This window comes from Callorhinus ursinus, unplaced genomic scaffold, assembly GCF_003265705.2.
Source record: "Callorhinus ursinus isolate GAN/ISIS: 27379988/994484 unplaced genomic scaffold, GSC_fseal_2.0 scaffold6, whole genome shotgun sequence".
NCBI classification, from domain to species: Eukaryota; Metazoa; Chordata; class Mammalia; order Carnivora; family Otariidae; genus Callorhinus; species Callorhinus ursinus.
Genome location: NW_027397068.1, coordinates 42,559,399 through 42,585,145, shown reverse-complemented (window position 1 = coordinate 42,585,145; position 25,747 = coordinate 42,559,399). Strand labels below are relative to the sequence as shown.

At 45.3% G+C, this 25,747-nt stretch overlaps 1 protein-coding gene across 1 annotated transcript; it reads left to right on the top strand.

The window, feature by feature from the left end:
* Positions 1-1,207: 1,207 nt before the first annotated feature.
* Positions 1,208-25,747, top strand: HDDC2 (HD domain containing 2). Its single transcript, XM_025865152.2, has 6 exons — positions 1,208-1,365; positions 2,633-2,754; positions 4,583-4,685; positions 9,838-9,906; positions 21,130-21,268; positions 25,384-25,747. The coding sequence occupies exons 1-6, from the start codon at positions 1,300-1,302 to the stop codon at positions 25,479-25,481; spliced, it is 597 nt and encodes a 198-aa protein (XP_025720937.1). The 5' UTR covers positions 1,208-1,299; the 3' UTR covers positions 25,482-25,747.

Below are 25,747 nucleotides of genomic sequence, written 5' to 3'. Positions count from 1 at the left end.
ACTTCTGGTTCCCCACAACTTACTCTTGCAATTTCTCCAGCTCACTCAATAGCAACTCCATCCTTCCAGTTAGGCCCAAGTTGGGGGAGCCAACCTTCTCTTTCTTTCATACTCCATGTTCCATCTGTCACCACTCTTATTAGTCCTACCCTCAAGGTGAATACAAAATTAACAACCGCTCACCACCTCCACTACTACCACTCTGCACCGAAGCCCAATCATCTCCCCAGAGAATCATTTCAATAGTCTCCTAAATGAGCTCCCTCCTTCCTCCCTGCCCCACAGAGTCTATTCTCAACATTACCCTCTCTGAGTCCTTGTGTATGCATGTCCGCTAAATGCTTTTAAAAAACTGGTGACGTTGGTTGTTATTTTTTTATTTTTATTTATTTTATTATGTTAATCACCATACATTACATCATTAGTTTTTGATGTAGTGTTCCATGATTCATTGTTTGCGTATACTGTGTAGGACTGTTGAATCACAGACCTATACTTCTGAAACAAATAATACATTATATGTTAAAAAAAAAAAAAAAGAAGATGATGATGATGATTTAATGAAGACAGATGGTAGAGACAGACCCTGACCAGCTTTTTGGAGTAAGGGGATTCTTCAGCGCTTGAGATGTTAGGGAGGCTGTGATTTCACCATGGGATTGCTTTCACTCCGGAGCCCTCTATGGCTAGTCCCAAATTCTCCCAGTGCTTTTGTCTCTCCTAAATTCCTTTCCTTGTGCCTCGGTTAAAATGTACATAGACTGCCCACCTTGAAGTAGAGTTCTTTATTTCTTCCCCCAGTCAGACGCCGAGTCGCTCAAAGGGAAGATTTTCGGCCAATCCTGCAGAACCCTCCCCCTCCTGCAAAGGCACACCACCCTCCGCCTCTACCCTACCCAACTGCAATCCCGTTAAAAGTTTGACGGCGTTCAGTTGAGTGGAGATTAGCAAACAAGCGGAGATTAGGAAACAAACCAAACGCTCCGTCGGCCGGGGACGGTGCAATGCCTGGGGGGCAGCCACCAAGGCCAGGAAGGTGGAACACTTCTTTTCCACAGGGGTCTGGGAAAACCCGGTGAGGAAGCGGAGGAGGAGGGAGGGAGGGGAAGGAGTCTGAAGGGAAAGAGAAGGATCGGGAGGGAGGAGGAGGAAGAGGAGGAGGGAGGAGTGGAGGGAGGAGTGGGAGGGAGGAAGCGGAGGAGAGGATGCGGGGTGGGGGGGAGAAAGGAGGCGGAGGAGGGGGAGGAGCTTTAGGAGGCGGCCGCGCGGCCTGCTCCGACCTGCGGGAGCCGTGGCCGCATGGCTTCGGCGTCTTCTGCGGCCCGGAACCTGCTGCAGTTCCTGCGGCTGGTGGGGCAGCTCAAGGTGAGCGGGCGCCGGGCCGGGCCGTTTGGGGCCGGGCGGGCGGCGCGCGGGGAGAGGCGGGGGTGGCTGCGGCGCCCTGGAGCTCCAGCTCGCGGCGTCTGGGGCCTTCGCCCTCCGTCCCTCCCTCCGACCTCCCCGCCTCGCAGGGGTGGGCCCAGAAGCTCCCCAGGACGCGGGGGTGCGAATGCACGGTGGGCGGAGGAAGCGCGGTGGGGCTGTCGGGCCCACCCCAGCCTCGGTAGAGCCTGAACCGCCGAGAATCCTGTGTGGGGAGGCGAGCCTGGTGCGAGGCCGGGGGCCGGCCTGGGCAGCCATTCGCGCGGTTTCTGGAGAGCAGCCGGCGCGGTGATGTGTGGGACCCTCCGTGCTGGCCTGCTTCTGCCCTGAGTACGCATGGGGCTCACTCACAGCCCCTCTGCTGGGCCTCTGAGCGGCGGGCGGGAAGAGCAGAATCCGTCAGTCCGGCAGATTTTAAGTGGGGTGCTTTAGATCTGCCTCTTAGGTACTTCTAGAAATAACAAGACTTTTTTTTTTTTTAACAGAAGATTTTATATAGTGCACCCTGGAGTTGTATCCTGTGCGGCCTCCCTTTCCATTCTAGCCTCCTCTACCCATAATTGGTGATTTTGCAGAATTTCTACAAGTTAAAAGCAGATTATCTGTGTCCTGCTGCATTGCAACTGTTTATACAATTCTTTAGAAATGCAGACTCCTGGGGAAAAGATGCAGTCTCTCAAGATCACATCCTGATCTGAACAGAAGGCAGAATCATGACTGGTGGTAGCAGGAGCAACTAGAAATGCCTTCCTCCTTTCCGCTTCCAAATTGGGAAGTCTATCACTTGTTCAAGCTCAGAGCTTTCACCAGTGTTTTCTGCACGTGTTGAATGGGGTTGTTTGAAGGCAAAAAGTCCCAACTCTTGTAGTTAGGAAAAACACAATACTTTACAGTTTTATCTTTATGTCTAAAGGACTCGTATATGTTCCATAATATTTACACCTTAGTAATGCAGACTAACTTGACTGTTGGACTCTTGCATTGTATACTTGTGAATTATTTCTGCCTCTTTCTTATTCTCTGACCCCATCGGTTTATTTGATTCCAGATGTTGATCACTTGGTTAGTTAAGCATTTTTTTTTTTTTTAACACTTTCTGAAACCATGACCCTGCTTCTATACCCTATTTCTTGGACTTCCCTTGATGAGCATTGCAGATAGTTTAAATATTTATTTTTATAAGCTTCTTTCTCTTCTTCATTTTCATCAGAGAGTCCCCCGGACTGGCTGGGTATACAGAAATGTTGAGAGGCCAGAGAGTGTATCAGATCACATGTACAGGATGGCAGTTATGGCTCTGGTCACCAAAGACGAACATCTTAACAAAGACCGGTAAGCCGATGTGAACTCTGATGCTTGTTAGCATCTCTGGCCTGTGGGTATGCACCGCTTCTCATGACTGATGCCTGTAGCTAATTCTTGCAGGTTAGTTGATCTGTCAAGAGAAATTATTTGCGGCAGACCATACAGGTTCAGGCTGTAGGAAGGGGAATTTCGTGTGTGATTTCTTCAATTGTAAACTGCATTCTGGGTTTTCTCTTGGAAAGTGATAGAGCTTGCCATGGTCTCAAGAAGACATAAGTGTGATATTAGGATTTCCAGGGTCTTGACAGTGAGGTGTGGTATGTGTAAAATTCTCATTGTATTAGGATGCCGTGTGCTTTAATCTAGCCCCTTTCATGAATACTAGCACCCGTTTGTGGGGTGACTTTTTGGAGGGGTATTTGCAAGATGTAGCTGAGAAAGAGCTATCCTCTCCTTCAGTCAGTAAGTGTCTAAAATGCTTTTTGAGCACAGGACAAAGTTTCCGAACAATATTAAGACAGTTAGTAAGTCTCCCATGGATGACACAGGTCCCAACTGGCTTCTATAAAAAGCCCTAAATTAGTTATATTCAAAAATTAGCAAGGTTGGGGCACCTGGCTGGCTCAGCCGGTAGAGCACATGACTCTTGATCTTGGGGTCATGAGTTTGAGCCCCACGCTGGGTTTAGGGATTACTTTAAAGATAAATACATAAAAAGTTTAAGGAAAAACTAGCAAGGTATTCTAATAGAAGAGATCACGTGTTCTTGGGTGATCTTAATGGAGGAGGGTGGAATGAATCTGAGGAGTTGACCGGGTAGAGAAGTGGAAGAAGGCCCAGTGTGCAGAGGGGAGGGTATGACCAGAGCCCCGATGGTAGGATGTGAAAGTCTTTATGGAAATGATAAGTAAATCAATTTGTAGCAAAGGTTCATTAGAGTTGAGGAGCCCTTTGTAGATGGTGTGGAAGTGGGATTTTTGGCAAAAAGTACAAGACAAACGTGGTGTGGAATAGAGATAACAAACCTAAGAGTAGTTGGGAGATTTGAGCTGGGTGACAGAGACAGACTGCAGGTGGGACACCTGTGAGGAGGTTGTTAGGCCTTGTGCTGCCTTGGAAATAGTAGGCACGTGAAACAGGCTGGCCCTCAGGGGCGTATATATCATGACCTGCCTCCATTATTTTGACAGTGATTATCCTCATCACTAATCATTATTGCTAATAATCATGGCCATTTGCTTAATGATCAACATGTGCCGGGAACACACATGATCAAATTTAGTTTTCATACCAACCTTATGATGTATTACTGTCCCTTTTTTACAGATGATAAAATGAAGGCTGACAGAATCGAGCATTGAAAGAAATTAAGTAACTTGGCAAAGGTCCCACAGCTAATAAATGGTTGCTGGATTTGGACCCAGATCTGTCCTCCCCCACCCATTTCTCCATAAGGGGCTCATTTTTGACATCTAACCAGTATATTGGGGAAATGATTGTTTCTGAATTTTTTATCAGTAAGTAAATGCTATAACCGGATCATCTCCTCCTGGCTTTGTCATCTGAAGTTATCAACCTTTTCAAGTGATACTTGAACAACCAGCCATTTAAAAAAAAAAAAAAAATCCATGCTAACAGTTTCCCCTGCATGCATGTATTCTTGTGTTGAGTATTCACTAGAAGTTTTGAATCAGAACTGTTGTGGGCTAGTAGAATATAATTACTTTAGAAAATACTGCATTAACATACCCTGTGAGGGTAGAGGAAAAAAAAATGCATCTTCAAAATAGTCTAGAGAAGGAACTTACAGTGAATCTAATTTTGTGTTGTTATTCACCATTTCTCACCTGGTCAGATGTGTACGCCTAGCCCTGGTTCACGATATGGCAGAATGCATCGTTGGGGACATAGCACCAGCAGATAACATCCCCAAAGAAGAAAAACATAGGCGAGAAGAGGTCAGTGTTAACTCTTGACTCCACTAGAGACACCTGTTGCTGAAGCAAAGCTAAGTTTATTGGACCCGTGGTGGTAAGGGAGAGCACCTTGGCAGAGTTTGAGCAGTGTCTCAGGCAGGGGAAATCTGGAGAGGATATTTATAGAGTTTGAGGGCCTGGGCTGGAGGATGGTTAGATGGATCTTATGAGACGGACCGCTGATTAGATTGCACAGAGTGTAGGACAGAAAAGCCTTGGATTGGCAGGACTGGTGAGGCAGAGTCTTAACGAGAGTCTTGAGGAGTAAGCTGTTAGTGCTTACTGTACTTGGGTGGTTGATGGTCTTAACTTCCAGAAGCAAGGATGTCTTCCTGGAGTAAGCAGCACACTGGTGGTGGTTCTCAACCTTGTTTAACGCGAGATCAGGAGTGTATGCCTGCTCCCAGCCTTGTCTGACACAGGGACAGGAAACTTGGGTTTCTGTTCTCATTAGTAGGTGGACATAGATAGTATGGCTTTCATTAGAACGAGGGAAGTAGCTAGAACTGGAAGGAATTCTCATCCTGGTTAAGCTTTTTGGAAGAAAGGTCTGTAAATCACAAGTCTAATCATTATTATAATTACTTGTGAATTTTCAATTAGTCCTTTAATTTACTGGTTAGAAGTAACAAAAAATATTTGTAATAGTAAGAAATGAACATCAAAAAAATATTAAATCAGTATCAATTTGGGCTCTAAATCCAGAGCCCAGGGCCAAGGAGAAAGACATATTTGAGGCAGAGGTTGGAAAATCCAGGAAGGTTTTGTGTTTTGGTTTTTGTTTTGTTTTGTTTTGTTTTTTAATGTTGAATAGCTGGTTCTCAATTCGGGGATTATTGCAAGCTACTTTTATTATAGGAGATTGGTCCTAAATTGCTAAGTGGATGGATCCTTCATCAAAATGCTTTGACAGGGCAGGTGGGCTTGAATAGCTGTTCTCAGAGCTGGGGGAGACTGGAGTTCAGTAGCCAGCAGTATTTTTATCCCCCCAGAGGCAAGAAGCTCCACGTGGAATACCAATTTAGGAATTCCGACATTATGGGAACAAGGAAAATTGTGTAAGGAATGCGTTCTTCCTGCCAAAATACAGATCCAGAATATAGGCTCAGCATCATGACAGCCTCTAAAAAGGGAGAAGGCTGAGACATTGTTTCTCTATAGGAGTCTAGACTGTTGTGAATAAAGAGTTCCTGGATTGATTGGCAGAATTAATATGAAAAGAAACCAATCAGTTCAAGATACCGAGTGGCAGAAAGGATTAGCCCTGAACCCGAGGATGTCGAGCCATGACAGGACATAGAGGAAAGGGATGGGGAAAAGGACGCCCTGATTATACAGCTCGTTTCAGGTTGCAGGGTAGTTTTATTCAAGGGTCAGTCTGGACATTGTGAAGGAGAAATGGTATATTGAAGTACCAGAGGGTCCTCGGAGACCGCAAAGTGACACAGAGCAGGGAGAAAAGACAAACTGTCCCCGTGGAGGTACATAATGAATTTGAGGCTTCCTCCGCAGAGGAGCAAGTCAGAGTCTTTCGGAGAAAAAAAGAGTCATGGGCCGGTTCTCCAGCCCCTGGACATGAGAGAAGACCGGCTGCTGTTTTGACAGGAGTGAGGCCTGGCCGGTGACACCTCGCGGAGGGGCCTGGTGGGGCACGAACGGAGAGTGTCTCTGCCCTCCTGGACGCCCTGTCGTGGCAATGATGGGGATTTTTCCGGCCGTGTTATACCTCCTGGCCACTACCCACCCCTGTGTTTCCCAGGGGCCTCAGGGCCAGGATCAGGAGGGACGGGGAAAGCATCTTGAAGAACCGGAGGTTCTTAGACAAGAAACCAAAGGCTTGGAAGAGGGCTGGTAGTCCATTGCCTCTTGCTGCTGCTGGTTAGGATTTGGGAACAGAGAGAAAGATCTGGAAGGTGAACAATTCTTTATGCAGATGGTGTTTATGAACAAGATTTGGATGTCTGAACCATGCATTAAGATAATTAAAGGAGGGTTTCTTGGCTCAAGGTGGAATGCACATAATGAGAATCAGGCAGCATGATTTGCCCAGAGGCTAGCCAACTGCATCAGGAAGACTTAAACTGAAGTAGGAGGGAGGGAAAATACTTGGTGAACTTGGAAGGCTGATTGTTTGGGAGGGGAGCAGGTATTAAGATGAAAGGGGAAATGAGGACATGGAAGAAAAAATTTAGGGCCAAAAGCAATACTTGTTGTCTGATCCCCTTCCTAAACAAGATAAAACAGACTTTATACTATAACCCGAGTTGTGGTGAATGATGCCTCACAGGGATCATCAGGAGCCCACAGGATGGAACTTGAGGCTGGAATACAGCAATAGCAGGTTACATTGCTTGTGGAAGAGAGAAACACGGTCAGAAGGCAGAATCATGGTAGGTATGTATCTGCCAGGGTTAAAGTTGCTAAGAGTTGCTGAGGAGCCGGGAGGTTAAAAGGAGAAGAACCAAGCTTTATTATGGGAGTGAACATGGCAAAATAGAGAAACTGAAAAATAGAGTGAACATTTTATAGAGTGCTGATTATGTGCCAGATACCACAAGCGTTGTCTGTACTACTTGTTTCACCCTCGAGACCGCCCTTTAGGTAGATGCATGCCATTATTCACCCCATTTTACAGATGCGAAACCTCAAGGACAAAGAGGTGAAATACCTTGCTCAGGGTTCCGCAGCCAGTCATAGGCGAGTCAGGTCCCAGACCCCATTTGAAACTATAGTTTGCAGTTAACGCCTTCGCTGCTTAGCCCCACCAATGATGTCTGAAGGATGCGGGATGCTTTCTGGGTGCTTGATGCAAAACTGACCCAAGACGTTTGCTGAAAGCTTATTCAGCTCAGGACTTTCGGCAAATTCTTGGCATGCTTTGCTAACGGGAAGAAGCTAGGAAAATTAACACCCTAAATCTGTATGTGGATAAGGCGAAACTCCGTAGAAGTGGGAGTGGCAGAGCTCACCATGGGGAGGGCAAGTCTGGCATACACAGCCAGCTACCCCGGAGTTTAGCGAAGTCGTTTTTGGAGGGTTCATTTAAAAAGGTAGGCATAATTCTGTGGCGCATGTTGCCAAACAAGGAATATCGACTACCTCGGAGGTCTCAAAGTGCAATCTGATTGTATAATAACAAATGATATCAAGGAGTATAGATCCAGAAAATCATTGTTAAATTTTCAAGAAGAGAGCAGCAACATATTTGTTACTGTGTTTTTTTTTTTTAAGATTTTATTTATTTATTTGACAGAGAGAGACACAGCGAGAGAGGGAACACAAGCAGGGGGAGTGGGAGAGGGAGAAGCAGGCTTCCCGCGGAGCAGGGAGCCCGATGTGGGGCTCGTTCCCAGGACCCTGGGATCATGACCTGAGCCGAAGGCAGACGCTTATGACTGAGCCACCCGGGTGCCGTGGTTTTGTTTTTTTTAAAGGACATGATGGTTTTAATCAACAGGCAGTTTATCAATACACATCAGTAATTGGATGTGATCTCCAGAAAGCTGGTTTCAGTGTTAGGCTACCTTTGCATGATGGAGGCGGTGTTCCCATCCTTCCCCGTCATGGTCAGACCACATGTCAGTCACTGTGTTCCATACTGGGAGCATCATCCGAAAGGGAATAAGATGATCTAAAAGTTTAGGTTTTTATATACCTGTAAATACATATTATTTGGTTCATTCTTTTCAAACAAAAGCAATGGACAGACTTGTGTTTTGGGAATAATGTAGAGAAAGGCGATCTATTTATAAAGACACCTTTAATTTTTGAAAATGCAAAGGTTTTCTCAAGCATTTTATGGCAATTTATGAAAAAGAAACAAGGGAGAATGCAGACACAAAATACCGTAAATTTGATCCCACTAAGGGTAGTATGTTGCTACAAACCATTGGAGGTGGTGATGTTACTTTTGAGAGCCAATCGTAGACACTGGCAAATACGGTTTGCTCTGGAAGTGGTTGTATTCTGTAACATTTTTTTTTCCTTGCCTCTGTTGGACAAATCATGCAGATGTCCCTCAAGTGGCTGGTTTGAGTTACGTGGCCTCCCCGTGGACCAGTCCCCATGGCCCCAGAGATTCTGACCCAGCTGGGTCACTGCCTACCTACTTGACACTATGTTTGTGAGTGAGGGAGGCACGCTGGAGGGCTGGAGTTAGGCATAGTGGGAGACCTGCACGGACAGTTTTCAGCTTGATATAAGAAAGTATTTTCTGTCAGAGCTGCCTAAAGCCCGTTTAGGAGATTCCTGAGGTGCTAGCTAGATTCCCACCCCTGGACATGTTCACAGAGGCAGGGCAAGAAGTGATCAGGGATGCTGTTGAATGGTTCAGATACTACCTGCATGGTGTGGCTAATAATTTTTTTTTTTTAATTTGTCAGAAAGAGAAGGAGCGAGAAAGAGCACAAGCAGGGGGAGCGGCAGGCAGAGGGAGAGGGAGAAGCATGCTCCCCGCCGAGCAGGGAGCCCAATGCAGAACTCGATTCCAGGACCCTGGGATCATAACCTGAGCTGAAGGCAGATGCTTAACTGATTGAGCCACCCAGGCGTCCTGCTAATTATCTCTTAATATCCCCTTTCAGCCTATGTGTGAGCCTACAAAATACTCCTGTGTCATTTCCTTTATGTTAATGACAATAACTGCCCGTTTGTGTAGTGCTTTGTGTTATGCAATAAAAATATTAACAATAGAAAATGAATATAGTAGTATACAATTTCTTTGAGCTTTGTAATTCAGTGTTACTTTCCTGTTCTTGCTCTCAGGTTTGTTTTGAACTTTAGTATGTTTATGTTTGAAATTTACGTGGGCATCCTGCGGTTCATCCTTAAGATGTAAAATCCTTGGCCTCACTTCTGATATTTCTCTAACCATCTCACACCCGCCTCCTTGTCCTTTTGGTGTCTGGTGTGCTGCAGACCACAAAACATATGCTCAGCGAAGCCCATATGAATAAATACACACGTTTCTCTAATGTGCACAGCTGCCCTCCTTGTAAGCCATAAATATTGTCCAATATTCTGCTGCCCTTTGGGGAGCTATTTGTGAGAGTTTGAGCCCATTATTCGGCTTTTGTAGTTGAGTTGTTAACTAGATAAATGTGATCATGATTAAAATAATTGTTTGATATTTCAGGAAGCTATGAAGCAACTAACCCAGCTCCTCCCAGAGGATCTCAGAAAGGAACTTTACGAACTTTGGGAAGTAAGTATATATGATACGTTGCTTTTTAATGTATTGTGATGGAATTTATATGGCTCCTCAGTGCTTTAGTTGACTTAGACGATCATGACACGCTGTCTCTAACGTACTACTTTCTGGTTTGTGTCTGTTTTTTGCCGCCTGGCTGCTGCAGGAATTTCTCGTGGCTAATAGAAACTTTTCTCCCCTCCAGTTTCCCCATTTCCCTTGACGCCATAATGCCTGGTACAGATCTCGACTCAGAGCCCCTGGATTTCCTGTTGCCTTGCTCTCATCCCCCCCCCCCCCCGCCAACCCCACACCTGCCCACCCGTTTCTGGTCCTTGGAAAGAACGCTGGCCCTCACCGCTGCGTAGCTCTGACCTTGGGCAGTCTCCTCTCTGAGTCTGTCGCCTATCTGTGAAACCTTGAAGGGCGGTTTAGGGCTGAGTCAGATCCAAGTGAGGTGCTGCCATGATGCCCAGGGCAGAGCGGGACCCTGTGGGTGCTCACTCCCTCCAGTGCTTGACGGCACTGGGGGAGGCCGGTTGGCTGGACAGAAAGGGCAGGAAGAGTGGAAAGAGCAAAGAAAGCCCATTGCTCCCCTCTTCCTAATGCTGGTTTTCATTTGTGAAGGGAAGACAAGAGCAAACAGACCCTTGTCGACTGCAGTTTCTCACTTCCCTCCAGTCTACACTGGCCCTTCCTTGCTTGAGTCCTTAGCCCCTCTCCTTACCCTTGGACATCACTACCTCATACTCTCACTTCTCCCAGGTCCTTTAAAGCCCTGCTCCCCACTCCTGCCTGCAGACGCTGATCTTCCACCTTTCCCTTCATATCTTCAGGCCTCTGCCCTGCCTGGCGCGCCCCTGAGCCTCAGAGCCGGCAGAGTTCCCTTGCTACTGCCTCGCGTGCTGGATCAGCTCTTTCCTTGACTTGGGAAGATGGGGGGCAAGTTGGGAAGTGTCGGTGTGAACGCTTGTTAGATGTTTCTCCTAAGAATGCCATTTTACTCCGTGGTTAGAGTCTGTGGCATGCTGTCATTGCTGTGGTTTAGCTGGTTTAGGGGATGACATAAGCATCCTTCCCTTGTGCGGCTGTAGGCTGTGACGCAGAGGGCAGGGCTTGCCGCTGGAGAGACCTGGATTTGGATCCCACCTCCCTCAGTTGAGTGACTTGGCTCTCATTGGCCTATTTCTCCTAGAACGTGAGAATACAGCTCCACATGCCCTTAACCCCAATGAGGAAATCTACAGAATTCAGGCAGCCAGTTAAAAAAAACAAACAAACCTGATCTAACTTGACCTCACACAGTAAAATCTTACCTGAATTAACATGAGGCTGTTTATATAGAGTCCCCATGCCCCGATCTTGGTGTGAAAATCAGTACGCTTTGATGTAGAAATATTCATCTGTTTGGCAACTGAGCCTGCCCTAGACCCCAGTAGGGGGTTTTCTGTAATTGGTACTATCCATACCATATTATTTTCTAAATTAAAAATACACTGAAAACTGAAACAGGTTTTAAGGTAAAAGACTGTGGCCTGTTAATGCCTGCCTTGCCAAATAATTGTGAAAATTAAATCTGGCAAAATATGCATGGTGTCTAGCTGGAGGCTGGCTCAGGTGGCGTCTCTTACTGGGTATAACAGGATTGCTTTAGGGAAAAGAGTCCCTTGTGCCAAAGTATGTACTTGAAAGTGAACTTCTGGAACACTATGAATTGAGGAATAACGGAATGGAGTTGGGTTGCATTTCATACACAGAAAGAAAAAAAAAATGGCCCCGAGCTTATGAAACTAATCCCATGTCTCTAAGAAGTGAAGACTCCCAGAATTTGAAAACCTTTTATAAGAATTGGTACCCTTGTGTTTCCTAATTATCGTAAACACAGTGGCAGTATCTGTTAAATTATTTTCTCAGTTAGCCATCAGCAACTGGCTAAAAAAAGCTGATGTAACTTGACCTCACACAGTAAAATCTTACCAAAATTTACTTTAATGACAAAAATTAATTTACTTTAAATTTACTGCAAAATCTCCTTTAATTTAATTAAGTAGCTTCCAAAAAGACTTTGGATTTGGAAAAAATATAAAATACAGAGCATTAAGTGACTTGATAACCCCCAAAACGAGTGACAGTTTTATGATCTGGTTAAAGTCATTGGTTGAATTAAGCTTGTTAAAGAAGATCTCCGACCAGGTACACAGTTGGCCGCTTGGAATGTGACAGTCCTCCTTGAGAATTGTTGCTGCCGGGCCAGCCAAGAGCTTAGAAGAAGATAGCAAGGAATTAAATTACTTTGTTGGTGAGACTGTGGGATGTTGATTGATGCGGAGGAGAGAAATTGAGAGCTTTTTTGCTTTCTGACATGAACGTCATCTTTGCATGCTCTAGGAGGGTTGGGAGCTCGTTTTTCTACTAAGAGCCAGAGGGGACAAAATGAGGACCATATAAATAAGCAGCAACACATTTTTCAGACAGAATTATGGAAATTTATTCAACAGAGAATAGTATTCATGGCTCTTAAACTCTCCTTAACCAATTTGTACACCCCTATGAATGAAGTAGCTGCCTCAGGTCAAGAGGGTAAGGTCCCACCAGGGCCCGGAGGTACAGGCTGAGCATACATAGAAGTCCCAGTGTTTACTCTCCACGGAAGAGTGTGCATGTGTACGTGGGTGCCGATGCAGGTGGGCACATGTATATTTAAGTTTATTTAGAAATCATGAAAACAGAGCAGGAAAATGGACATCTCTAATATCTAATGTTATTTTGTAAAGAGAGTGTTAAACATTAGAATTATCCCTAATTTCTTTGACCATTTCTCCCCATCCTGTGCCTGTTAAAGCCTAAATTTCAGGAACCTGGAGTATCACTTTCCACAGTACATGTTTCTCACAGCCCACAGAATCATCTGACAAAAAAGCCTAGCTCTGGGCGTGGTACCTCAGAAGAAGATATTCCTCTCCTCTCTTCTCTCCATCATATGGATGAATTGTGTACTCCTAAAATTCACGTGTACCTCCGAATAAGACCTTATTAGAAGATAGGATTTTTTTTTCTTCTCCATTCAATAGTTTATTCTCAATACCTAGTAAAATATACAATGTGGGCAATAAATACTTGTTGAATGAATTGACAGGGCTTTTTACTGATACTGTGAAGGAGGTTTTTTTTTTAATAATTATATTTCAAATTTTTATTGTGCATCCTGAAATATAACTATATCATTTCAAGTGTTCTCCAAAGAGGAAATGATAACTGGAGATTTTTTTTTTTTTTTTTGAGATAGGATCTAAAAAATTTTTTGGAGATAAAATTTTTACAGAGGCAATCAAGTTAAAACGGGGTCATTAGTGTGGGTCCTAATCCAGCATGACTGGTGTCCTTGTAAAAAGGGGAACTTGGACACAGAGACATATATTGGGGGAGCATCATGTGAACATGAGGGAGTCCTTCTGTAAGCCAAGGAGAAGGGCCTGGAGCAGATTCTTCCTCACAGCCCTTGGAAGGAACCAGTCCTGCCAACACCTTGATTTCCAACTTTAGCCTCCAGAGTTAATGAGACAATAAATTTCTGTGGCTTAAGCCCCAGTATGTGGTTCTTTTTATAGCAGCCCCAGAAAACTAATTCATTCTCTCTATCTCTCTCTTTTTCCTGTCTCTCTAATATCTTTGGTACCCTGTAGTGGCTACTTTTAATATGCTTACCTATTTTTTAATTATCTCTGTATTCTCTCTTTGATTCTTTACTGTGTCTGTTAGAATTTTGTAAACTTAAAACTGGAAGAAAACCCATGTCCAAGGGTCTCTTAGGTAGCAGGTGACAAAGCCTGCCTCCTCATTCAACATTCTCTTTATATCATGATGCAGTGTGGTGGTTAATTGAACAAGCACTTATAGTTTTATCATATTTAGGACACCATACTAGTTACTTATTTGTAGTAAGAGACTCTCTTAGTGACCTAGGACTGCTGTAACAATTACCAGAAATTTGGATGGCTTTAAACAACAGAAATTTATTGTCTCACAGTTCTGGAGACTAGAAGTCCAAAATCAAGGTGTTGGCAGGGCCATCCTCTGAAGGCTCCAGGGAAGGATCCTTTCTTGCCTCTGCCTGGCTTCTCATAGATGCCTCTTCTATTTTTATTTCTATTTATTTATTTATGTATTTATTTTTAAGAGAGAGAGAGCGTTTGTGAGTGGGATGGGGAGGGGCAGAGGGAGAGAGAATCTTAAATAGGCTCCACGCTCAATGAGGAGCCCGACTCGGGACTTGATCTCACGACCCATGAGATATGACCTCAGCTGAAATCAAGAGTTGGACGCTTAACCCATTTAGCCACCCGGGGAACTCCTCTGATAGACGCCTCTTCTGGCTTCGGCATTCCTTTCCTTAAAGACACACTGCCCCAGTCTGGGCCTCCGTAGTCAGTGGTGCTCTCCCTGCGTCTGTATCTGAGCCCAAATTTCCCTCTTCTTATAAGGACCCTAGTCATTGGATTAGGGTGCATCCTAATCCAGTATGACTTTATCTTAATCTGATTACATCTGCAGAGATCTTACAAGATCACATTCATAGATTCCAGGGAGACATGAATTTGTGGAGAACACTATTCAACCCAGTATATAGACTCATATTAACTTAAGCATTTTTATAATCCATGTCCAGCATTAGTACTTGGACTTCAGTGTCCAATTTCCAGGGTTCACATACTCTGTTTACTACCAGTGTGATCTTGGGCAACTTACTGAACGTCTGTGTGCTCAATATCCTCATTTATAAAATGGCAACAGTAATAGTATACCTATCTTATAGGTTGTATGGCATTTAAATTAATTAATATATGAAAGGACTTGGAGTATTGCTTGACGCATGGTAAGCTCTATCTTTCCCCTTCTCCAGTCTCTATGTTCTGATTTTGGTTTAAGAAAATATGGTCGTTCTGGGTCTGGGGAACTTAGAATAGTACCAGTTACATAGGAAATGCCTGTTGATTGATTGCTAAATGTTAGTCATAGCTGTTCATCACTGTAAATAGCTGTCAGCCCAGACGGTCGTGTCTATTTAATACAATTAAACATCCTTGATTATAATTTATCTTTGTCATAAAAGTGTGAAATCAAACATCAGCAAGTCAAGAGAAAACATTTTCGTTTTTCTCAAAGTATCACAGAAAGATGTTCACTCCACCACCGGCCTTTCACTTTAAAGAAATATCGCCGTGAGTCCCCAGACAAAGCAGGAGTTGCTCCTCATCCAAGATGCCTGGCATACCCACCTGCCCCGGGATTGTGTCCCGCCCCGAATTTTCTCCACGTTGCCCGAAGTTCAGTCAGTTGGAGATACAGTGGGTGAACAGGTACCCCTTAAAAAAAGTCTCCCTACAAAGGACCCTTTGTAGTTCAGGGTGCAGTATTTTATCGGGAAGTCCGATGCAGAGCAACATGCGGATCCTAGGTCCCAGAGGGAGAGTCATTAGGAGGTGGGAAAGTGGAAGATGCCAGAGAGAAACTTCGGTAACGCTTCAGTCGGGCCAGCCGGTCCCCACGGAAGAGGGAGGAGACTTGTGGCCTCACGTCCCTTCCTTCCTTTCTCTTCCCTTTTAGGACCCAGACTGTATCTCTTTCCCTCTTGAACTCCTTGTTCTTCTGTTGCTCCACAGAACCCCAGTCTGAGTCATTTCGATAATTTGGCTTCCCTGGTCCCACCTGGAGGCTGCAGAGTGCTGATGCAGGGACCCTCCTGTTGCCACCTTAGGGACTGGGGTCACTCACTCCCCGTCCAGGACCCCAGGCTCTCCTGAGCCTCAGGGCTGCAGCGCCACCTCTGGGGCACCACGCAGCCTGTCTTGGGCCCCATGTCACCTGTCCATTGCTCTCTTGGCCCACCTGCTTTGCCTCTCCTCACCCACCGTAACAGCAAGTAATCTTGTCTCCTTCAATGAGAAAAGAAAAGCTTCCAGATGGGAGCCTTTTTCAGCTTGTTTGTGAGCCTTGTAAATAATGTCTCCGTACCCTATTTTGAAATAAACTTCCCTGGACACACATTTCCCCACTTCCCTTCGCCACCGGATAGGTAGGGCATTGTCGCCACTGCCCCCAGGCCGCCGTGTGACTCAGCCCCGCGTGCACAGCTCGTGCGGGGGTCACGGACTGCCTCGGTGCGGCCCCGTCCGTCCGGCAAGCCCTTCTCTGCCCGGGGGCCCCCTGACACGCGGGCCGCACGCAAGATGTTGCCTTGCCTTGGTGAAGTTCTCTCCTCCCTCGGGTCTGTGACGTTGCTCCCTCCTGATTCTCTTTTGTACCTTCCGGGCCCTTCTTTCTCAGTTTGTTCGGGTGTTCCTCTTCCTTGGCCGACTGGGTCAGAGCCGGTGGTCCTTTCCCAGGGCTGAGTCTCCTTGGCCTTCTCCCTTCTACACAGTCCTCCCAGGCTTCAGTGGCCACATCTTGATTACTCCGAGGGTTCTCCTGAAAATCTTCCTCCTAAGCTCCAGACTTAGAAATCCAGCAGCCTAATGGGCAGCTCCACCTAAGTATCCTGCCCAGCCGGTTCATGGCATCCTCATTTTCTACAGTCATTTTCATTATTTTTAAAACCATTTTATTGAAAAGCCAAACACAGAAAAGGACACAAACACCTGTGTGTAGCATAATGAGTTACTGGAAGGGTAACATCCTTGTAACAACCACCTACATCAAGACTTGGAACTGTGCCGGGCCGCCTGGGTGGGTCCGTCGTTAAGCGTCTGCTTTCGGCTCGGGTCATGATCCCGGGGTCCTGGGATCGAGCCCTGTGTCAGGCTCCCTAGCTCCGCGGGAAGCCTGCTTCTCCCTCTGCTGCTCCCCCTGCTGTGCTCTCTCTCTCACTGTCAAATAAATGAATAAAATCTTAAAAAAAAAAAAAGATTTGGAACTCTGCCACTCCCCTCTAGAAGCTCTTTCTTGTGCCCAGACCAAGCCCAACCACTCCCTCCAACAGTAACCACTGCCTTGATTTTCACAGGGATCACCTGAATTTCTTCACGGATTTATCACCCAAGCGGTCATCCTCCATATTGTTGTTTAATCCTGTCCATTTTTTTAAAGCTTTAATATATCTCTTAAATCTCCTTTAATCTACAGTTGCCCCTCCCCTCTGGCCCCACCCCATCTCTTTCTCTTTCTTGCAAATTGTCTGTTGACGAATCCAGACCATTTGGCTTACAGAGTTTTCCATACTCTGGGTTTTGCACACTCATGATGCAGTTCTGTTCCTCTGTTTTATTTTCTGCAGATTGGCCTCTGAATCCAGAGGCTGGATCAGACTCACGTTGGATCTTTTTGGCACAACCATAGATGGTGTTGGATTCTTTATCCTGAGGCACATAATGTCTGGGTTTTTTTGATGCACTGAGAATTGTAATACACTAATGTTTTTGTCTTGTTTTCATTTAGTAGCTGAAATAATTGTATTAGCAGAGGCTTCTTCCACACCTCTTTGGTTGCAGTTCATATAGGAAAGGTGGGGTAGAAACTTGACTTTGGTCACTTCCTTGATGGCAGGAATGGCAGGGTAATCCAGCGTCATTCATCTCAAACATGCTTCAGCCAGGCCTCCTGTTGTGTGTTTTTTGTTTCAATAGGTAATGTTATTTCAAGACCACAATATGTGCAGTGGCGTGCTTGCTGCCGCTGAGTTGGTTATTGTTTTTATACTTTTTAACGGACAGAGTTAGGATATATATGTGTGTATGCCTTGTGGGTTCATGGTGATATTTCCAATTCAAATACGGTACTGCACGGTTTTCACTTAACCTCTCGTATGGTATGTCCTAACCTCTTCTGTATGACCCTTTCTTCCACACAAGGAATCCTGATGAGATAGGCTTTCTCCTTCTTTGCACATGTACCCGTCTCAGAGTAACAGTTGGAGGTACCACCATCATCAATTCTGATTACGGAAACAGTTTAAAATGTTGTCTTGCCTGTGGTGTCTCCGTTCTTCCTGTATTTTTATGCTTGGACTCTACCTAGATGGTTGCATTACCATTACATTACATTACTCCCATTCTCTTTGGTCATAAAGCAAAGTCCAATAATAATTTTATTTTCCTTATATGTCCAATGCTGTTTCTGCATAGGTGTCCAAAGGATTTTTTTAAAAATATATATGGTAATTTTATTTGAATGTGTCTTGGTGTTGGTCCTTCTGGGTTAATATCCTTAGCTACTTAGTGTGTTTTCAATATGTACTTTCAAATTAAAAAAGATTAATTTCAAGAAAAATTTTTTGAATATAGTTTTTCTTTTACTTTGGTTTCCTTTTTTTCCTCCAAAACACCTACATACCTGTAATGTTGGTTCTTCTTTGCCTGTCTTTCATATTTGTCACCTTCCCTCAGATCCTTTACATCCTCTTCATTTCTTTTTGACTTTTAAACCTAACTTCCTTTTCAATTTCTATTTCTCTTAAGGTTTTATTTATCATGTTTAAGTATCCCTGTGTTTCTGTTTGCTTAGCCTTCACTGCAAAAATGACTTTTTCCTTTATCTCTAATGTTTTTTGTATGGTTCTTTCATGTCTTAACATTTTCTTAGCATCTTTTAGTTCTTTTTGAAGTAGTTTCTTATAGATTTGATCCTTTAAAAAAAGAATTAAGGATGCCTCTCTGATGTGAATTGTCTGTAGAGATGTCGTTTTTGCTCCTTGTTCTCTTTATGTTCTGGTAGGCTGGTTTGGGATCTCATCTCTGTGCTTTTTCTGCTGCTTATTTTGATACACAATTAGTTTTCCCAAACTTTTGGAAGGAAATTTGGTTCAGATAACTTAAAAAAAAAAAAAGGTGTATTTATTAATTTGAGAGGGGAGAAAGGGGCAGAGGGAGAGGGAGAGAGGGGATCTCAGGCCGACTCCCCACTGAGTGCGGAACCCGGAGGGGATGCGGGGCTCGATCACACGACCCTGAGAAGTGACCTGGGCTGAAACCGAGAGTCGGGTTTCAGCTCTCCCAAGCGCCCCCAGATAACTTTTTTGAACTTCACAGAGCTTCCTCATCTGCTCTGTTTTGTTTTGTTTTAATATATGGTGGCCTGCGTTCAGAGATCCCCTGGCTTTGTTCTCTCTCCCCACTTTTACCTGGACTTGTTCTTCTTGTTATCCTTACGCCGCTCACTTTTGATTCCACCCCCAGCAGTTTGTCTTTCTATGGGGCCCCGGTCTGGAGGGAGCCCCAGCAGGTCAGACTGGTGAATTCACCAGGGCTGGGCTTGCGTGAGCTGCTCCTGGAGCTGAGGTTCTCCTAGTCTCAGGTCCATCAGATGCCCTGTTGCTCTTGCTGATGGAGAGCAGGGCTCATGGCTGGAAGTGATTTGTCCCCACTTAACGTATATTTTGTGATTCGTGGTAATGTTATGTTCCGTAGTTTTGTTATAAATATTCATTAGGTTTTGGTTTTGCTGTTTCTTTGCTCTGTCAGTTTTTTGGGTCTGTTTCTCTCCTTTGCTCCCTCTTGAGTTACCCATGCCAGAAACTAAGAAGTCATTTTCAGCTTTTCCTTTCGTCCACTTCTTCGTCCTTAGTATTTCTCAAATCTGCCCACTTGTCCCATCTTTGTTGCCTCGAGATTAGGCCAGACCAGATTCTCCTAGCTGTTCTGCTGGTGTTGTTACCCAGTCTCAGAGCCTGATTTCTCTGCCTCCAGTCTAGCCGTTTTCCACACTGAGGGTAAGATGCTCTTTCTGAAATGTCTGATCGTGACCCTTCTGGCCTGAACCCTTTCAGTGACGTCCAGTAGCGACAGGATAAGCTGAAACCCCTCTATCGCAAACCACAAGGCCTTTCAGGAGCTGACCCTTCCTCCCCCCTTCAATCTCTTCTCTTCCTCCTGCAATTAATTCTGCATCCTGTCATGAAAAACTGCCTGCAGTAAGTTCCCCAAAGATGCCATGGTGTCTTCCTACTTCTAGAGCTTTCCTGGCCTCACTGTTCTCCTTGCCCTGCCTCATTGCTGGAAAATGAAATTGGGGAATGCCTGTACCATTACTTTTTGAGGAAAAACCCAACAATTTATATTTTTAAAAGAAACATGTAATTTCACCAGAATTTGTTATACAGTGGGTGCTCATTTCCTAATCGTCTTGAAATCTTTTTTTCTTACTTTCAATAGAGAAAAATCCTGAACTGCCATGCCTTGAGTATATTCGACTTCTTTTTTGTTGAATAATGAACTTGAATTATTAAATATAAATATATAATTATAAATGTGAATAAGCATTTAAATAAAGATAATTATTTTTAAATGCCTTTGAAATAAAACAAAATGTATTTGGTTTCATATTAAAATGATTTCCCTGTACAATTTTCAGCTCTATCAAAATCCAAATAGCTGCCTTTATAAGAATAAGGCATCTAATAAAAACCGAGAAACCTTAAGTGAGTCACATCACATCACCCTGCCAAGAAAGCATGACAGGTTCATTATCCAGGCACATCTGGGGTGGAATTACAAATGAGCACTTTGCAGGGAAACCAGTTGGGAACACTTTGGTCTTAATAGAAAAACGATTCTATATAGTATTAATTGGGACTTGGGGTTGTGTGACATGTGTCATGCTCTACGAAGCAGCCCTCCCGGAGCTGCTTGTTTCAGGTTTGCACTGAGGAGGGCAAGACCAGAAGGCAGAGGAAAGACAAAAGCCGCTCCCCATCCACTGCCTTCAGCACCACCTTGTCACCAGTACGTGTGCACGCACGTGCCATTGCACGAAGAACCCGCAGATCCTGCCCGTGTCCTCCGGAGTCACACCCCGGGGGGACCTGTTTGGAAAGCAAGGACAGAGATTTCCATTGTCAAGGGACAGCCAAAATCAATAAGAAAGCTAGAAATGCCCTTGAAAAGGAAGCTTGATCGTTTTTAAGTGGGGAGGGAAATAATTTGAGAAGCATGCGATGAAATATTAACTTGAAGTTAAAAAGAGCTCCACCAGTGCGGTGGATGAAAGAATAATGATCCTGAAGACATGGTACCAGTCGGGGAGAAGGCGGCCTGGAGCATCGATGCGAACAGAAGAGACTTTGGAGGCCTCTGGCGGAATACGCAGAATGGCCAGCACTCCCTTCTTGCCCGGAGTGCTGAGAGTAAGGGGTGAAGTTTCGGAGGCCGCGGCTCTGTGAGGGGTTTGTGCGTGGTCGGGAGGGGTGGCCAGTGCAAAATATGCTTTTAGCTGCAAGTCTGCTTCTCATGGTGCTGCTTTCATCCTTAGGAGTATGAGACCCAGTCAAGTGCAGAAGCCAGGTTTGTGAAGCAGCTGGACCAGTGTGAGATGATTCTTCAGGCCTCCGAGTATGAGAACCTGGAGAGCAAACCTGGGAGGCTGCAGGACTTCTATGATTCCACAGCAGGTACTCCGTGCTGTCCTCAGCAAACACCGTTTTAGTTGGGCTTACTCCTAGCGTCGTGAGTGGCGTCGCGTGAGTGGGATCCGCTGTCGGTTACCTTCTAATGGCACTTCCTTCCACAGGGAAGTGGTGGGCTTCCTGGTGGGGGGCAGCCTGGCGCGTGAGAGCACTGTTGCCCTTTGCTCTGAGCGGCAAGCCAGGTTCACAGTCACATCTGGCTCTGTGCCCCGGGCAGTGCCTGTCCTGGCCTCTCTCTGCCCTCCCTGAGAAACCGAAAGCATAAAGTTTACCCTCCTTGAGTCAGAGGTGGGTTTTGAGATTCAAAAGAGAGAATGTCTGTGAAAGTGCATTATAATCTGGAAGTGCTCTATAGAAGTAAAGTCATAGAAGATGGAGGTAGAAAAAGAGATGTTGAAAGTAGAAAACCCCAAACCATTGAAGTTGCCATTGTCATTATAGTGCTTCATGGCATGGACCTGGAGTTCAGCTGGTTCCAGTTCTGCCCCATATAACCCATGTACCCTCCAGCAGATTACTTAACCTAGCTCTGGACCTTAGTTTCCGTATTATTAAAATAAGGATAATTATAGGGACACCTGTCTGTCTCAGTCAGTGGAGCAAGCAACTCTTGATCTCAGGGTTGTAAGTTTGAGCCCCATGTTGGGTATAGAGATTACTTTAAAAAAAAAAAAACTTTAAGGATAATTATAGAATCTACTTTATAGAGGTATTTCAAGATCTAGTAGATTAGTTCGCGTGAAGTGCTTAGGATAATACCGGGCAATAAGCCTTCACTCTTCATTGTGATACAATTTCTGGTGAAGCTCAGAGCCTGTAGAACTGGCTGGGGTTCGTGGTGCTTCCCTGGAGCACAGCTCTGTCTCTCGTCCCCCGGAGTTCCTCAGGCTCAGCTTGGCCCCCATCTCCCCTGAGAGCACTGCTAGAGATTGCCCGTCCGGGACTTTTTGGGATGTCATGTGGCTCCCAGCTCACAGGCTGTGCTCCAGGATATGATGTGCATCATCAGGAGGTTGATTCGACTCTCCTTCCCTCTTTTCCAGCCCCACTTCCTCTGCGTCAGACAAGGCCCTCGTTATTTCTGTATTGGATTCTTGTCATTACCTCCTACCTCTGCCAGCCAGGCTCACGAGCTCATCCTGCAGGACTCAGTGTTTCCCTTCTTTGTAGACATAGGTATTATTACATCTTCATTTTTAAAACGTCTGTGCTCATCAGCTGTGCGGTCTGAGGCCACTCCTCTCCCTGGTCTCCTTTTCTGATCCCTGTCAGATTTAGGTGTTCCCTTCCTTTTGCTCAATCTGCATTTGGTCTAGAGCTTTCCACAGTGTTGTGACAGTCTGACTTGCGTTCTCTTTAGTGATGTTTTTTGTTGGGTCTCTTCCCAAACCCCCAGTTGCTCACTCTACCCCATAGTAAACTGTTTGAGGGCCAAGACCAGGTTTGTCTCATCTGTTTTTGTTAGAGGTGGTGCTCAGAAATGTTTGACTTCAGTTAAATAGAATAGCAGTCTAAACTAGGGATCAGCAAACTATGGCTCATGGGCCAAGTTTGCACTGTTGCTTGTTCATATAAATAAAGTTTTATGGAAACAGCCACACTCCCATCCAAGTATAACCAGGCCCGACCCTGCTTAGCCACACTCATTCTCTATGTATTGTCTCTACTGCTTTTACACCACAGCAGCAGAATTGAGTAGAATTGAGTAGTTGGCAACAGAAACCACATAGTTCACAAAGTCTAAAGTATTTACTGTGTTACTCTTTATGGAAAAGGTTTGCAAGCCTATTCTAAGCAATGACTGGGTTCCAAGATAGCATATTTTGCCAATAATGTAACTAAAAGTCATGTTTGTGTGGTGCTTTGCATTTTAACACTATCATTTCTTATTTTGATACATTCACAGTGAAAAATAGAAAATGAAACATGAGACTCCTAGTAGAATCAAAAAATGGGAGGTAGGAGGGTCATCTGGTTTAAACTCCACATTTTATTGAGGAAGACACTGGAGCTGAGAAAGAGGATGGTGCGTCCTCAGCTGAGTTTTGAGATTAAAATTCACTTTACTTTCCACTCTGATGCACTACTCTATTAAAAAATTAATAATTGTAAGTAATGTAACTGATGTAAAGAGTGGTTTCTTACTTATCCCAATAATGCTTGAAAAAACAAGTTTAGTTAGGGAGAGGTGAAGATGTACATTGTGACCCTTATGAGGATTTTTCTTTTTAGTACTCTGTACCCCCAGCATGGGGCTCGAACTCGTGACCCTGAGATCAAGAGTTGCATGCTCTGCTGACTGAGAGCCGGGTGCCCCCCTTATGAGGATTTTGAAGGGGACATAAAGGCTTTAGTTTGATAACACATTTTTATTTCTCTAACTCAGTCACCACTTAAGGCTTTTTCTCTTTTCTTTTTGAAACTCTGTGTGTCGAGGAACGGCTGGAGGCCAGTGCGGCTTGCGGGGGTGGATGAGAGGAGAGGAGAGGGGAGGGTTGCAGGTGAGGCCAGAGAAGTGGGCTGAGGCCCGCCCACCGGCCAGCAGAGGTGGTTGGCGTGGGCTCTGAGCGAGATGGGGACCCTTGGAGAAGGTAGCCTACGGGACGAGCCTGATCTGACTTAGGTTTTGAAAGGGTCACTTGGGCTGGAAGCAAGGAGACTGACTGGGGGCTGTTGCAGTCTTCTCGTGGTTTGAGCCAGGTGGTAGTGGTCGAAAAAGGAAGGAGTGGTCAGATTCTGGATATATTCTGAATATAAAGGTCGACAAGATTTGTGTGGTGGTGTTTATGAGAGAAGTCCAAGGATTTTGGTCTGAGCAGCTATAGAGAATGGAGTTGCCACTAGATGGGGAAGATGGGGGAAAAATAGGTTTCAGAGGAGAAAATCAGGGGCCCCAAAAGCGAAGGGAAGAAAGCGTTTCAAGAGGGAAGGAGGAGGGCGCCTGGGTGGCTCAGTTGGTTGGGCGACTGCCTTCGGCTCAGGTCATGATCCTGGAGTCCCGGGATCGAGTCCCGCGTCGGGCTCCCTGCTCGGCGGGGAGTCTGCTTCTCTCTCTGACCCTCTTCCCTCTTGTGCTATCTCTCATTCTCTCTCTCTCTCTCTCAAATAAATAAATAAAATCTTTAAAAAAAAAGAGGGAAGGAGGAGCCATCAGATTCAGCAATGTGGAGCTAATTGGTGTGTCCTCAATAAGAGCCATTTTGGTGGAATGGCGGTAATAGTCTGACAGCATGAGCTTTACATGGTGGGGCAGAGAGTGGCCTGGAGGCAAGGGGAACATAGAGGGCAGACCCAGGCCCAGTGACAAAAGCCATGTGAGAGAGGAAACGGCCACTGTGTGACAAGGCTGCAGGGAAAGCCATATCCTCAGGATGAGCCAGACATCAGGGCAAGAAAGTGAAGGGAACGTTCAAAGAAGAGGTTGAGAACAGGGAATAAATGGAACAGAGTTAAATGTGGAATGAACAGTAAAAAACAAAAGGCACTGGCAAAACAAAAATAAAAACCAAAAAATGAAAACACAAGGAAGGATGGTGGGTGTAATATTCCCATGTGCCGGCCACTTTGAACCTAAGATAGCTTGTAGGTTGGTTGCTGCCCAGGGCAGCAATCTGGAAGGGCTGATGAGCAGGGAAGACAGCACCGATCAGTGGGGTTTGGTGTAGAAGTGTTTGCAAGAGGCACACTTACATCCTGGGACAGCCTAGGCCTTCTGCCTTCCTACTAGTCTTTCTGTATGTAGGTGCTTGGTTCCCCTGTCCTTTGCAGTTTCCGAACGGGCAGGGATTGCTTTCAGTTCTCTGGCTGCTGTCCTGAGTTTCTTTGTAGTTCCCGGTAGAAACATTCAGAGGCTGCCTGGTGCGGTCTCCCCTAGCTCTGCCTAATGGGACAGTTCTTTGTCCGAGCCTCCTCCCTAGTGCTCGGTGGCATCTGGGGTGACGGAGCATGATCTCCAAGTGGTCCCCTCCCCAGGACCTGGAGTTGTGTTCTTCTGCGTTGGAGTGAATCTCAGAGTCGAGCCCCGACAAGCCTGGGATCAAGCTGGAGACACTGATGGATTCTCTTGTCAGTATCTTTTTCCCGGCCTTCTTGCCTTGCAGGAAAGTTCAGTCACCCTGAGATAGTCCAGCTTGTTTCTGAACTTGAGGCAGAAAGAAACGCCAACATAGCAGCTCCCACCAGTGAGCCGAGCTCCTGACGAGTCCTCTGTTGCTTCACTCCTGTAACAGACATTGTGTTTTGCCCTTTCGTGGTGTTGTGTTTTGCCACTGTTGCTGTGTTGATTCCCCGGATGTGAGTCTGTTTATTTTCCATTGCCTGGACTCCGGTAAGAAACGTGTGATAGAATCTGGATAATAAAAGAAGCTAAGAACAGGATGTGGTCCTGAAAATGCCCTGGATGAAGGCTGGGGGCAGCGGGGGGAGCTTTGTATGAACTAAATAAATAAATTTTTGAAACCTTAA